The sequence below is a fragment of the Pseudophryne corroboree genome, chromosome 11 (assembly GCF_028390025.1).
Source record: "Pseudophryne corroboree isolate aPseCor3 chromosome 11, aPseCor3.hap2, whole genome shotgun sequence".
NCBI lineage: Eukaryota > Metazoa > Chordata > Amphibia > Anura > Myobatrachidae > Pseudophryne > Pseudophryne corroboree.
Window position 1 is genome coordinate 40,711,690 of NC_086454.1, and position 15,519 is coordinate 40,727,208.

At 51.6% G+C, this 15,519-nt stretch overlaps 1 protein-coding gene across 1 annotated transcript; it reads left to right on the forward strand.

Moving 5' to 3' along the window:
• Positions 1 to 1,639: 1,639 nt before the first annotated feature.
• Positions 1,640 to 13,390, forward strand: LOC134968630 (elastin-like). The gene is made up of 2 exons (XM_063944162.1): positions 1,640 to 1,711; positions 11,327 to 13,390. The coding sequence occupies exons 1-2, from the start codon at positions 1,640 to 1,642 to the stop codon at positions 13,388 to 13,390; spliced, it is 2,136 nt and encodes a 711-aa protein (XP_063800232.1).
• The last annotated feature ends 2,129 nt before the right edge of the window (positions 13,391 to 15,519 follow it).

A 15,519-nucleotide genomic window follows, 5' to 3' on the forward strand; every position in this document is an offset into this window, starting at 1 on the left:
GTCTGCCATAATGTGTAAAAAGGGGGACGCTGTCTGCCATAATGTGTAAAAAGGGGCTCTACCTGGTGTAGTGGCGCTACTGTGCAGCGTAATTTGAATAATGGAGACTACTATGCACCGTGGTATGAATTGGCATTATTTTGTGGCCACGCCCCTTCCCCATGAAGCCACGCCCCTATATATTGTTTGCGCGTCTGCGACGCGCACTGCTCCTGTCTTGCGTGGGGGGGGCGCCAATGCCATTTCTTGCACACAGCGCCAAAATACCTAGTTACGGCACTGGATTTACCATCAGTCCTCATGGACTCATTACTGGTGCTGCTACCTATCGGCCTAGTGCCCCTACCTATCTGCCTGCTGCCTCTACCTATCCAGCTTATTCCACTATCTAACCTCCTGGTGCTGCTACCTATTGGCCAACTGTCCCTACAGTACCAATCCGCCTGCTGCCTCTACCTATTCATCTGGTGCTGCTACCTATCCAGCTGACTCCATTATCAATCCATCTGGTGCCACCAGCACTACCTATCCGGCCTGGTGCCACTGCCTATCCATCTGGGGCTGTTACCCATCTATCTGGTGCCACTACCTATTCGCCTGGTGCTACTACCTATCCGGCTTATGCCACTACCTATCCATCTGTGCCATTACCTCTGCCTGATGTCGCTACCTATGCACCGGGTGGCAATACCTATCCATCTGGTGCCGCTGCCTATCTATCTGGTGCCAGTACCTATCTGCCTGGTGCTGCCACCTATCTGCCTTGTGCCGCTACCTATTCACCTGGTGCTGTTACCTATTTGCCTGGTGCTGCTACCTATCCGGCTTATGCCACTACCTATCCATCTGTGCCATTACCTCTGCCTGATGCCGCTACCTATGCACCGGGCAGAGTCGGATTAAGGGGGGGTCACAGGGGGTAGGTACCCCGGGCCCCTTGATCTAAGAGGGCCCCCACCGCACACCACAAATCGGACCTTAAACACCGATCTGCAGTGCCGCAGCAGCAGGTGCTAGCAGCCGTCATACTGACAGCGCTGCACCTGCTATGTGCTCTGCTTCCAGCGACCAGCTGTCTGACTGGCCCCGCAACTTGCAGGTAGGATCTGGCCCGGGATGGGAGAGAAGATGGCGGGCAGCTGAGCGGCGCGGAGCCACACATCGAGCTGGAAGGGGGTGGGCTAGGGGGCAGGGGCGGATTGGTCCACCGAGATATCGGGCCACTTTCTGGTTCTACTGGACTGGGCCAGACCCCTCTTTAAACAGTGACCACACTAACAGCTGGACCAGACCCCTTCCCCCCGCCAACTTCTGAGTGACGGCAGGGTGCGGAATGTTCAAGCAACTGCAGCCGTTACATGATCTAACTCAGATCATTTCGGTCTGTGTGTGACAGTGCAGTGAAACTGAGGGCTGCACTACCGCTGGCCATGCAAAATGTGCACCAGTGTGATCGGCTGTGCCGGGCTGCATGATCAGGATAGGGCAGTCCTAGCATCACTGGCATAATGAGCGCACCGCTCAGTGAGGGAAGGACAGATCCGGATTAGCGGGGTCAGTGGAACGGGAATGAGGGATGGAGGCAGGCATGTGAAACCCTCTCCACGGATCAATTGAGTGTCCCTGCGTTGGCGGTACTATGGTGTCAGCAGTCCATGAAGAGAAGGAAGGTGGCCCGAAGCTGCTGAGGGGAAGTCACCCAGGAGCAGAGGTGATTCTTACACAACTTACTCAGACTTCTTCCTAGTGAGTCTACTTTCCTCTTCACCACCTGCTTTGCACTACTACTCCCATCCTGTCCCCTTCACATGAATACTACTACTACGCCAACCCTGCCCCCTACTCCACACTACTACTTCTAGCCTGCCCCCTGATCCACAATACTACTACTCCCATCCTACCCTCAGCTGCAGCGGAGTGTATGGAGCTTGTGTTTCAGGCATAGGCACCAGCAGGGGCAATAAGCTAATTATCCCTACCCCCTGGCATCACAGTATAGTACCCACCCTAACTATCACCCTCACCTCCGGAACATACCCGTAACCTGCCATACCCCCCAGCCTCCAGAACATACCTTACTCCCCACTCCCAAGACAAACAGTACCCCTCCAGGGTGTCTAAAGATGCACAAAGCGTGATTGCAGCTGACACACTGCCAGTCCTTGTATATTCAGATGCAGGGATATACGTCAGGGAAAGGCATTGTAGTGGCATTTGCCTAAAGTTGCAGACGCAACTGCAGCAAAAGAGGAGGGGTCCTACCTCCCTCGACAGACCCCATCCCTTCCAACAGATCCCGCCCCGTTTAGGGCTGCTTCCATAAATTTCTCGGGCTAGTTTTCCATCCCAATTCGCCCCTGCTAGGGGGTCAGTAACCTTGGGTCCTCCTTATCAGGCATCCCCTCACCGGAGCTGCTGTACAGGGACGAGCTCCGCTTCTCCAAGCTCCACTGCCATCAACACTCAGCAGCAGCGCCGCAGTTGTCCACAGCAGCGCAGGGAGCCTGTAGAGAAGTAACCTGTACCTGTTTGCTCTCACTCACTCCCCTACTCCGCTGGCGCCGATGACAAGATGACACCAGCACTGTGCATTTGAAGGTCGGTGACAGGGAGAGGGAGGCTGGACTGACTGATATAGCCATCCATCCATATAGATAGATATCTATATAGATTTAGCTATATATATATATATATACGACCTGCACTGCTGCATTCATGGAGGTGCAGGAAGAAGAGGCACACATACAGTGGGCACCGCAACACCAGGGGCCAAAGTTGATACGAGGGCCCCCTCTCTTACGTGCCCCGGGCCCCCCAAAGGCTTAATCCGGCCCTGGCACCGGGTGGCAATACCTATCCATCTGGTGCCGCTGCCTATCTATCTGGTGCCAGTACCTATCTGCCTGGTGCTCCCACCTATCTACCTTGTGCCCGCGATCTATCCGCCTTGTGCCGCTACCTATCAATCTGGTGCCACTACCTATATATGATGCCGCTACCTATCCATCTGGTGCCACTACCTATATATGATGCTGCTACCAATCCATCTGGTGCTGCTACCTATCCATCTAACGCCATTATGTATGCCCGATGCTGCTACCTATCCACCTGGTGCAGATACCTATCGCCTGGTGCAGATATTTATCACCTCTGGGTCAGTCTGAAAGGAATGAGTGACCGCATTGTAAGCTCATTTACCCATAATCCTCGTTGTAGTGATCTGTAAGGCTGGGTACACACTAGGGCGATGTCGTCAGTGATGGGACCCGATCTGTGATGTCCCTTACATCTGGGGGGGCGCCATTGCCTCATCTACACCCCTGGGCCCTTACATCTGTTGGGTTCCCTTGCCTCACCTACACCCCTGGGCCCTTACATCTGGGGGGCGCCATTGCCTCACCTACACCCCTGGGCCATTACATCTAGGGGGTGCCCTTGCCTCACCTACACCCCTGGGCCCTTACATCTGGGGGGTGCCCTTGCCTCACCTACACCCCTGGGCCCTTACATCTGGGGGGCGCCATTGCCTCACCTACACCCCTGGGCCCTTACATCTGGGGGGTGCCCTTGCCTCACCTACACCCCTGGGCCCTTGCATCTGGGGGGGCGCCATTGCCTCATCTACACCCCTGGGCCCTTACAGAAGCCTAGGTAATATGTAGCCGCTCCCTTCCTCTCAGTGGCCCTGTGCACAGGTGAGCAATGTCATTCTGCATGTCTGTGGAGGAGCATGGAGGCAGCCAAGGAGGGATCTTCGGATCCCTCTCCGGTAAGGGACACAGTGGCTAAGGACACGTGACGATGGCGTTAGCTAACGAGGCCAAGCTCCGAAATCTACACTTTTCTGTGCTTAGTAAATTGAGAACCGTGGGGACTGCAGTATACATTGTCAGGGAGATATCTCTGATGCTGCCAGTGCGCTACGCTCAGTGGTTACGGGCGCAGAGTGCCAGATGCTCAGTGAGAGAAGACACCTCAGCTGATCACCTGATTCATCTCAGGGCCAGAGGGTCCCTTGCATCATAACTGCTCTGATATCTGAGGATGGATGAGGCAATCTGATGACACTCTCAGTGTCAGGGTCCCTCCAGAGTCCCCGCTATGTCGGCAGCTGCACACATTAACCCTTTCTACAATACAACATACAGCTACTAAGTCACAGCCCCAAACATGATCCTACGCTGACTCTGCCGCAATCTACAGCAGTTTGGAGATAACCTTAGTGCAGTTGTGGATCAAAGAAACATAAATTTACCTCAAACTGAATGACCAAAACCATCTCTATAAACCAATATAAACCTACTAAAGCATTTGGTAGTGTGCGGCAGGTAACCACCTTATGCTACGGCCCTGGAAACACGTTTATGGAGGTTTTCGCTTAACACCATTGCAGAGGTTTGTGGTGCAGCTACTCAGGTGTGTGGAAGACCTGCTGGCTGAGGTACTGTACCAGATGTTACCGTGTGGCCACGCTGACCCCCCCAACTCTGCCCGATGGTCTCTCTTCACTTACTAACCCTGCACGGAGCTCGTTCCTGGTATCTAGCACTCCCTCCGCTCAGTACAACTTCCCAGCGTTACTCCATTTTATTCACATGTATGGAATCTGCTCATGCACACTACAACACAAGCTCTTCTTAGCGCCATGTTTAATTATTAAATAGCACGGCTTACAGGAAAATGAGAAGCGCCCGTTGGTTCTTAGGGGCCTATTTATCAAGCCTCTCCGCACCGCTAAAAACACGCAGACTTAGAGCATTCCCCATAAATACTGCAGCACATTCCTCTTGTTTATCAGGCTTATGTCCCTCCGGGCTAGGGATGGCCATCGACGATCGATGATTCAAAATCATCAATGGTTTATGGCCGATGTAGAATACTTTTGCCATCGATGGGGGAGAACCAGGTGGCATAGCTCCGCCCCCCAACAGCCGCTAAGCCCCGACCCTGGTTTTTCATTGGTCCGCGGACCAGCCTGCATCTTTCAGTGGTGACTATCGAGTGGTGCAAACCATCGATGGTTCATCATAGATGGTATTGTGTACCATCGATGGTTATCGTCAATGGTACCATCTATGGCAACCATCAATGGACACCCCACCAATGGCCATCCCTACTTCGGGCCTCACAGTGCGCGTGCATCACCTAAGGTCACAGTCCTGCAGCACATCTCACCTCCTGCTATACACAATACAAATACAGCTCTGCAGCACATCTTACCTCCTGCTATACACAATCTTCACTACAAATACAGTCCTGCAGCACATCTCCCCTCCTGCTATACACAACACAAATACAGTCCTGCAGCACATCTCCCCTCCTGCTATACACAACACAAATACAGTCCTGCAGCACATCTCCCCTCCTGCTATACACAATCCTCAATACAACTACATCCCTGCAGCACATCTCACCTCCTGCTATACACAATACATAATACAAATACAGTCCTGCAGCACATTTCCCCTCCTGCTATACACAATCCTCAATACAACTACATCCCTGCAGCACATCTCTCCTCTTGCTATACACAATACTTACTAGACCTACAGCCATGCAGCACATCTCTCCTGCTGCTATACACAATATTTACTACAACTACAGACCTGCAGCACATTTCACCTCCCGCTATACACCATACTTACTAGAACTACAGCCCTGCAGCATATCTCACCTCCTGCTATACACAATCCTCACACAAAGGCTCTGCACTTACAACGCTGCAGCACATATCATCTGCATACCTCAACTATAACCCTGCGGCACATGTCACCTTCTGCTATACACAATTCCCACTACTACTACAGCCCTGCAGCACATCTCACTTTCCTGCTATACACAATCCATAATACAAATACAGCTCTGCAGCACATTTCTCCTCCTGCTGTACACAATACTTACTACAACCCTGCAGCACATTTCACCTCCTGCTATACACATTACTTACTAGAACTGCAGCCCTGCAGCACATCTCACCTCCTTTTATACACAATCCTCAATACAACTACAGACCTGCAGCACATCTCACCTCCTGCTATACACAATTCTCACTACAACTGCAGCCCTGCAGCACATCTCACCTCCTGTTATACACAATCCTCAATACAAATACAGTCCTGCAGTACATCTCACCTCCTGCTATACACAATCCATAATACAAATACAGCTCTGCAGCATATCTCTCCTCCTGCTATACACAATCCTCAGTACAAATACAGATCTGCAGCACATCACTCCTGCTCTACACAATCCTCAATACAAATACAGCCCTGCAGCACATCTTTCCTCCTGCTATACACAATCCTCACTACAACTACAGCCCTGCAGCACATCTCACCTCCTGCTATACACAATCTTAACTATAAATGCAGTCCTGCAGCACATCTCACCTCCTGCTATACACAATACAAATACAGCTCTGCAGCACATCTCACCTCCTGCTGTACACAATCTTCACTACAAATAAGGTCCTGCTCCTTATTTCCCCTCCTGCTATACACAATACATAATACAAATACAGCTCTGCAGCACATCTCTCCTCCTGCTATACACAATCCTCACTACAACTACAGCTCTGCAGCACATCTCACCTCCTGCTATACACAATACATAATACAAATACAGCTCTGCAGCACATCTCTCCTCCTGCTATACACAATCCTCAGTACAAATACAGATCTGCAGCACATCTCTCCTCTTGCTATACACAATACTTACTAGACCTACAACCCTGCAGCACATCTCTCCTCCTGCTATACACAATCCTCACTATAACTACAGCCCTGCAGCACATCTCTCTTACTGCTATACACAATCCTCGCTATAACTACAGCCCTGCAGCATATCTTTCCTCCTGCTAAACACAATCCTCACTACAACTACAGCCCTGCAGCATATCTCTCCTCCTGCTATACACAATCGTCACTACAATTACAGCCCTGCAGCACATCTCACCTCCTGCTATACACAATACATAATACAAATACAGCCCTGCAGCACATCTCTCCTCCTGCTATACACAATCCTCACTACAACTACAGCCCTGCAGCACATCTCTCCTACTGCTATACACAATCCTCGCTATAACTACAGCCCTGCAGCATATCTCTCCTCCTGCTATACACAATCCTCACTACAACTACAGCCCTGCAGCATATCTCTCCTCCTGCTATACACAATCGTCACTACAACTACAGCCCTGCAGCACATCTCACCTCCTGCTATACACAATACATAATACAAATACAGCCCTGCAGCACATCTCTCCTCCTGCTATACACAATCCTCACTACAACTACAGCCCTGCAGCACATCTCACCTCCTGCTATACACAATCTTAACTACAAATACAGCCCTGCAGCACATCTCTCCTCCTGCTATACACAATCCTCACTACAACTAGAGCCCTGCAGCACATCTCTCTTCCTGCTATACACAATCTTCACTACAATTACAGCCCTGCAGCACATCTCACCTCCTGCTATATACAATCCATAATACAAATACAGCTCTGCAGCATATCTCTCCTCCTGCTATATACACAATACCCACAACAACTACAGCCCTGCAGCACGTCTCACCTCCTGCTATACACAATCCATAATACAAATACAGCTCTGCAGCATATCTCTCCTCCTGCTATATACACAATACCCAAAATTACAGCCCTGCAGCACATCTCACCTCCTGCTATACACAATCCATAATACAAATACAGCTCTGCAGCATATCTCTCCTCCTGCTATATACACAATACCCACAACAACTACAGCCCTGCAGCACATCTCTCCTCCTGCTATACACAATCCCTGCAGCACGTCTCACCTGTTACCTGTGCCTTGCTTCGGGTCGCTGACAATGCTGAGGTCAGAGCACTATCCTGAGTGTATAATCCGGTGTGCGCTGAGCGGATACAGGGAGGGATGTGCCAGGTGCAGCAGGTAGATGCAGGTGTGTCCCATGGGACCAGCTGTTTATATGAACTGCTGTATGATGCAAGCACTGTATCTAAATAGCGGCCCCGCAGGGACTGTCAGAGCGGGGGGCCTGGGGATTCCATAGAGGAATCAGTAACACAAAGCCTATAGCGCCTGCCTGTAATGTCCCTGTTTCACTGACTGTGACCACTGAGCTAACGCTTCTCAAGGCCACACCAGTTGTGTGTTTGTTGTTTCCTTGTACAGCTGACGTGGAGAACTTTTGTAATTACAGAATTCTCTCCGCAATGTCTGATTCTACAGGGACGGGGAAGATTAACCCATTTATTGCCACATTACATAGATGGATAAATCAATAGGAATTAGTTGGGAGCCAAATCTTGCAGCTCAAATTTATTGCTTAAATCATATAGGAAACTGATTCAGAGTCAGACGCAATTGCGGAGACATCTGCAACCTGCGCGTGCGTCCTAGCAATGGCGGACTGTTGCATACGCACGTGCTTGGATCGATTGATCCATCTATTGACGGACAACTCTCTGCATGAAATGGGCCTTTCTCAGGGGTGTGACTCGGAGAGACTAGGGAACAGGACCGGACATACTGTAGGTGACAGCAGGAGGCACTGACAGCCAGCACATGCCGGAGCTCTGCCGCCCTCTTTATATGTCTCAATGTCTGCGTGTAGCTGTGCAGCGGGGTTACTTCTGTTTTTCTACACTACTCTCTGCCCCAGCTGCTGCAGCACCTCTCTCTGTCCCAGCTGCTGCAGCACCTCTCTCTGTCCCAGCTGCTGCTGCAGCACCTCTCTGCTTTAAAAGCTGCAGATTAACATGTATAAGCGGCTCTACTGTGGTGTAACATGTATAAATGGCTCTACTGTGGCATAACATGTATAAGGGGCTTTACTGTGTGGCTTAACGTGTATAAGGGGCTTTACTGTGTTGTGTAACGTGTATAAGGGGCTCTACTGTGGTGTAACGTGTATAAATGGCTCTACTGTGGCATAACATGTATAAGGGGCTTTACTGTATGGCTTAACGTGTATAAGGGGCTTTACTGTGTTGTGTAACGTGTATAAGGGGCTCTACTGTGTTGTGTAACGTGTATAAGGGGCTCTACTGTGTTGTGTAACGTGTATAAGGGGCTCTACTGTGTTGTGTAACGTGTATAAGGGGCTCTACTGTGTTGTGTAACGTGTATAAGGGGCTTTACTGTGTTGTGTAACGTGTATAAGGGGCTCTACTGTGTTGTGTAACGTGTATAAGGGGCTTTACTGTGTTGTGTAACGTGTATAAGGGGCTCTACTGTGTGGCGTAAAGTGACTAACGGACACTATTTTGGTGTAATGTGAATAACGGACAATACTGTAAGGTGCAATCTGAATTGGAACTATTCTGTGGCCACACCCATTTCCCATGAAGCCAGGCCCCTATATTTTTGTTGCGCGCCTTAGGTGCGTACTGTCCCTATTTTAACCATGGGGAACCGACCTGTCACCAATTTAGGATTTTTAAATATTTTTTCTTTTCAAATGTAACATGCCCACATTTCAATACAGGGTAAGGGGTGCCAAAACATACCCTTACTCCGGGCACCATGGCACCTAGCTACACCTCTGGCCTTTCTGGGCAGCAACGACCGATGCGATCGCACAGAACTGTTCCATCTCGTGGGCACAGCATGGGAACCTCATGGGCACGTGGTCAGCCTGGGGCATACAAACACAGATAGGGCGTTTGGCACGGATGAATCTTTTGCATCCTGCATGGCGTGTAAGGGACGATACTGACGGCTGCAGGCGGAGAACCAGTAAGCGGACTGGCCATCCGCATGAATCCGGACAGATACTGGCATTAGTGTAAGTTAGTAAGCAGCCCGACGCAGCCAGTGACGCAGATGAGGAATGACCTGTCAGCTTCAGAGGTCTATCTGCAACCAGCCAATCAGGAGAGGCTAGCTAGCCCTGTCACTCATCTTCATGCGCACCAGCCCTCCCCCCCAGCTGCCGTTCCCCCCCAGCTGCCGTAATGGATAGATTGTAAGCTTGCGAGCAGGGCCTTCCTACCTCTATGACTGTTTGTTATTACTACGTTTTGTTTTATCATTGTGTCCAACTGTAAAGTGCAACGGAATTTGCCGCGCTGTATAAGAAACTGTTAATAAATAAATAAATAAATAGTAAGACTGTCAGGAGCATCTTCGGCCTATTTTCTCGCTACTCCAATTCACCATCAGCCTCTCTGGGTTTAATGCCGCTCCCTGCCCGTCTCATTACCCTGTGCCGCTGCTGTCTCAATGTCGCGAATTATACTCCCTGTCTGCGACTTTATCGAGCTCGGAAGAATGTGGTTGCCAACCAGCTGACTGCATCCCTCTCCCCCTGGAGTCCCCAGCAATGGCCGCCAGGCCTGTGTCACTGCACAGCTATGTACTAATCACAGCTAAGACCTTGGGTGGTAATTCAGATCTGATCGCTGCTGTGCGTTTTTGCACAGCGGGCGATCAGGACCAAACTGCACATGCGTATTCACCGCAATGCTCAGGGGCGTCGGACAGCTACAGCGGGCTTCGCCGGTTAGCGACGGGATGGTGCGAAGGATCCATTCGCACGGGCGTACGCAAGGTGATTGACAGGAAGAGGCCGTTTGTGGGTGGCAACTGCCCGCTTTCAGGGAGTGTCCGGAAAAACGCAGGCGTGTCCAAGCGTTTTCAGGGAGGGTGTCTGACGTCAGCTCCGGCCCCGATCAGCAGGATTCAGTCGCACTGTAGGAGTAAGTCCTGGGCTGCGCAGAGACTGCACAAAGTGGTTTTTAGCAGATCTGCTACACATAGCATCGCACACTTGCACAGAGAAAATATACTCCCCCTGTAGGCGGCGACTATCTGATCGCAGGGCTGCAAAAAACGCAGCCCAGCGATCAGGTCTGAATTAGGCCCAAAATTGACCTGATTAAAGGGGATCTGGTCACATTGTGGACAGTTATAATTTCGACATTCATAATGTTGACACCACAATGTCTACATGGTTCAAAATGTTGACACTCTCAGAATGCCGACAGTTAGGTTTTGGCACTGCCAGGAGTGCTAAGGGCAGGCACTAGGTGGGAGGGTAAGGGGTAGGGAACAGGGTTAGGGATAAGCAGAAAATACTCAACCAAACTCCGTCAGAGGTCTGCGCCGGAAGGCCGCATTGTTCACATGACCGCCGGAGGCCGTACTGGTGCTGCAGCAGCCGTTAGGACCAGGTAAGTGACTGGAGGGCCACCAACGACGTCATGTCGACATGCTGTCATGTCGACATGTCATCCCGCATGTCAACATGCTCACATTTTGACCAACTGTCGACCGAACGTACCACACCTGATTAAATGGCATCATGTTTGTAGCAGAGCGGAGCGCTGGATGTCACTATTCCCGGTGCCCTGGATGTCACTATTCCCGGTGCCCAGGATGTCACTATTTCCGGTGCCCTGGATGTCACTATTCCCGGTGCCCAGGATGTCACTATTCCCGGTGCCCTGGATGTCACTATTCCCGGTGCCCTGGATGTCACTATTCCCGGTGCCCAGGATGTCACTATTCCCGGTGCCCTGGATGTCACTATTCCCGGTGCCCTGGATGTCACTATTCCCGGTGCCCTGGATGTCACTATTCCCGGTGCACTGGATGTCACTATTCCCGGTGCCCTGGATGTCACTATTCCCGGTGCACTGGATGTCACTATTCCCGGTGCCCTGGATGTCACTATTTCCGGTGCCCTGGATGTCACTATTCCCGGTGCACTGGATGTCACTATTCCCGGTGCCCTGGATGTCACTATTCCCGGTGCCCTGGATGTCACTATTCCCGGTGCCCTGGATGTCACTATTCCCGGTGCCCTGGATGTCACTATTCCCGGTGCCCAGGATGTCACTATTCCCGGTGCCCAGGATGTCACTATTCCCGGTGCCCTGGATGTCACTATTCCCGGTGCCCAGGATGTCACTATTCCCGGTGCCCTGGATGTCACTATTCCCGGTGCCCTGGATGTCACTATTCCCGGTGCCCTGGATGTCACTATTTTCGGTGCCCAGGATGTCACTATTCCCGGTGCCCAGGATGTCACTATTCCCGGTGCCCTGGATGTCACTATTCCCGGTGCCCAGGATGTCACTATTCCCGGTGCCCTGGATGTCACTATTCCCGGTGCCCTGGATGTCACTATTCCCGGTGCCCTGGATGTCACTATTCCCGGTGCCCTGGATGTCACTATTCCCGGTGCCCTGGATGTCACTATTCCCGGTGCACTGGATGTCACTATTCCCGGTGCCCAGGATGTCACTATTTCCGGTGCCCTGGATGTCACTATTCCCGGTGCCCAGGATGTCACTATTTCCGGTGCCCTGGATGTCACTATTCCCGGTGCCCTGGATGTCACTATTCCCGGTGCCCTGGATGTCACTATTCCCGGTGCCCTGGATGTCACTATTCCCGGTGCCCTGGATGTCACTATTCCCGGTGCACTGGATGTCACTATTCCCGGTGCCCTGGATGTCACTATTCCCGGTGCCCTGGATGTCACTATTCCCGGTGCCCAGGATGTCACTATTCCCGGTGCCCTGGATGTCACTATTCCCGGTGCCCTGGATGTCACTATTCCCGGTGCACTGGATGTCACTATTCCCGGTGCCCTGGATGTCACTATTCCCGGTGCCCTGGATGTCACTATTCCCGGTGCACTGGATGTCACTATTCCCGGTGCCCTGGATGTCACTATTCCCGGTGCCCTGGATGTCACTATTCCCGGTGCACTGGATGTCACTATTCCCGGTGCCCTGGATGTCACTATTCCCGGTGCCCTGGATGTCACTATTCCCGGTGCCCAGGATGTCACTATTCCCGGTGCCCTGGATGTCACTATTCCCGGTGCACTGGATGTCACTATTCCCGGTGCCCTGGATGTCACTATTCCCGGTGCCCTGGATGTCACTATTCCCGGTGCCCTGGATGTCACTATTCCCGGTGCCCTGGATGTCACTATTCCCGGTGCCCTGGATGTCACTATTCCCGGTGCCCTGGATGTCACTATTCCCGGTGCCCTGGATGTCACTATTCCCGGTGCCCTGGATGTCACTATTCCCGGTGCCCAGGATGTCACTATTCCCGGTGCCCTGGATGTCACTATTCCCGGTGCCCTGGATGTCACTATTCCCGGTGCCCTGGATGTCACTATTCCCGGTGCCCTGGATGTCACTATTCCCGGTGCCCTGGATGTCACTATTCCCGGTGCCCTGGATGTCACTATTCCCGGTGCCCTGGATGTCACTATTCCCGGTGCCCTGGATGTCACTATTCCCGGTGCACAGCCAGCTGCACGCTCAGAGAGTCGCCGCTCTATGTGGGGTCTTCCGGGACCAGCGCCAACATTTTTAACTCGTAAATCAGTGCAAATCATCAGCAGCTGTTACTGAGACCTACAAGCTGCCGACATGACTGCTGCATTGCGTGTTACGTGTAATGTCTGCTGTACGGCCTGTCCTACATGGGTAGATACAGGACATTTGGCCGCCATTTCGTGGGCTCGGTCACGCAGCCGCTGCGGCCCGCCCCCCATTCGGTCCGGCCACGCCTGCGTAACGTCACACGCAGCCGCTGTGGGGCGACGAGTAGCTCCCGGCCAGCGCGCTAAAGCTGCGCTGGTCGGGAGCTACTCTTGAAGTGCAAAGGCATCGCCGCTGTGCGATGCCTTTGCACTTTACACTTCTGTGCAGGGGGGGGGGGGGGGGCGTCACTGACATGCGGGGCGGGATAGCCCTGTGCTGAGCGTCCCCCCGCATGTCAGTGTGAATGATCGTAGCTGTGCTAAATTTAGCACAGCTACGATCATCTCGGAATGACCCTATTAACACTTGGAGGCATATTTATTATAATATGAACAGGACGAGATTTTAATGGTCATGCCGATACTGGGATGACCCAAAGTTTTTAAATTATGGAACACAACTCTGAAAAAGCTTTTGACCGCACTTCATGTTTGTTACTGTCTAGAGTGCGTGGGTCCCTGGGCTTTCACGGTAAGATCCTCACCGGGATCCGTGTGTTGTATCATTCCCCCACTGTCACAGTACCAGATAATGGCCGCATTTCTCACTTCCTCCCCTCGCAACTGGCAAATAGCGCTCGCTACTGTTATCCACTCTCCCCATTCATTTTTTCTATCTTAATCTGGCAACTAAGGGCCTAATTCAGGGGTTCATTTAGCAGTCGTTCAAACGCATTGTCGCCACCCACCAGGGAGTGTATTTTTGCTTTGCAGAAGTGCGAACGCCTGTGCAGCAGAGCGGCTGCAAAATCATTTTGTACAAAACAAGACCAGCCCTGTAGTTACTCTTCGTGTGCGTTGATTCTAACGACGGAGGGACGACTTTTGACGTCACACACCCGCCCAGCGAACACCCAGCCACGCCTGCGTTTCTTCTGCCACGCCTGCGTTTTTCTAAGCACTCCCTAAAAACGGTCAGTTCACACCCAGAAACGCCCACTTCATGTCAATCTTCCTGCGTTCGGCCGTGCGACAGGAATGTTCGTTAGACTCTGTGCAAACCCACGATGCTCATTGTACCCGTACGACACGCCTGTGCTGCGAACAACAGCAGCTAGCGATCAACTCGGAATGACCCCCTCAGTTCTGATCGCAGCAGCAAATTTGTTAGCAGTTGGGAAAAACCATGTGCACTGCAGGTGGGGCAGATGTAACTTGTGCAGAGAGAGTTAGATTTGGGTGGGGTGTGTTCAATCTGAAATCTAAATTGCAGTGTAAAAATAAAGCAGCCAGTATTTACCCTGCACATAAACAAAATAACCCACCCAAATCTAACTCTCTCTGCACATGTTACATCTGCCTCACCTGCAGTGCACATGGGCCCTCATTCCGAGTTGATCACTCGCTAACGATTTTCACTGCGCAGCGATCAGGTAAAAAATGGCAAAACTGCGCATGCGTATGCACCGCAATGCGCACGCGCGTCGTACGGGTACAAACAGCATCGTTGCTGTGCTATGCTTCTAGCGACGAATCCATTCGCATAGCTGATCGCAACGAGATTGACAGGAAGAGGGCGTTTATGGGTGTCAACTGACCGTTTTCTTAGAGTGGTAGGGAAAACGTAGGCGTGTCCAGGCGTTTGCAGGGCGGGCGTCTGACGTCAATTCCGGGACCTCCGACGCTAGAATCATCGTACAGGATAAGTAACTACAGGGCTGGTCTTGTTTTGCACAAAATATTTTTGTACCGCTCAGCAGCACAAGCGATCGCACACTTGCAAAGCGAAAATACACTCCCAGTGGGCGGCGACTATGCGTTTGCACGGCTGCTAAAAGTAGCTAGCGAGCGATCAACTCGGAATGAGGGCCCTGGTTTTGCCCATTAGCTAACAAATTTGCTGCTGCAATCAGATCTGAATTACCCCCTAAGATCCATCAGAACCCTAATATTTATGGAATTGCACTTCAGAAATCAGAAATTGGTCTTTATTCTGATGATGTCCTCTGGACTGTCTCTGACCCAGTCCTGTCCATTAAAGCTCTTCTTCCAGGGCCA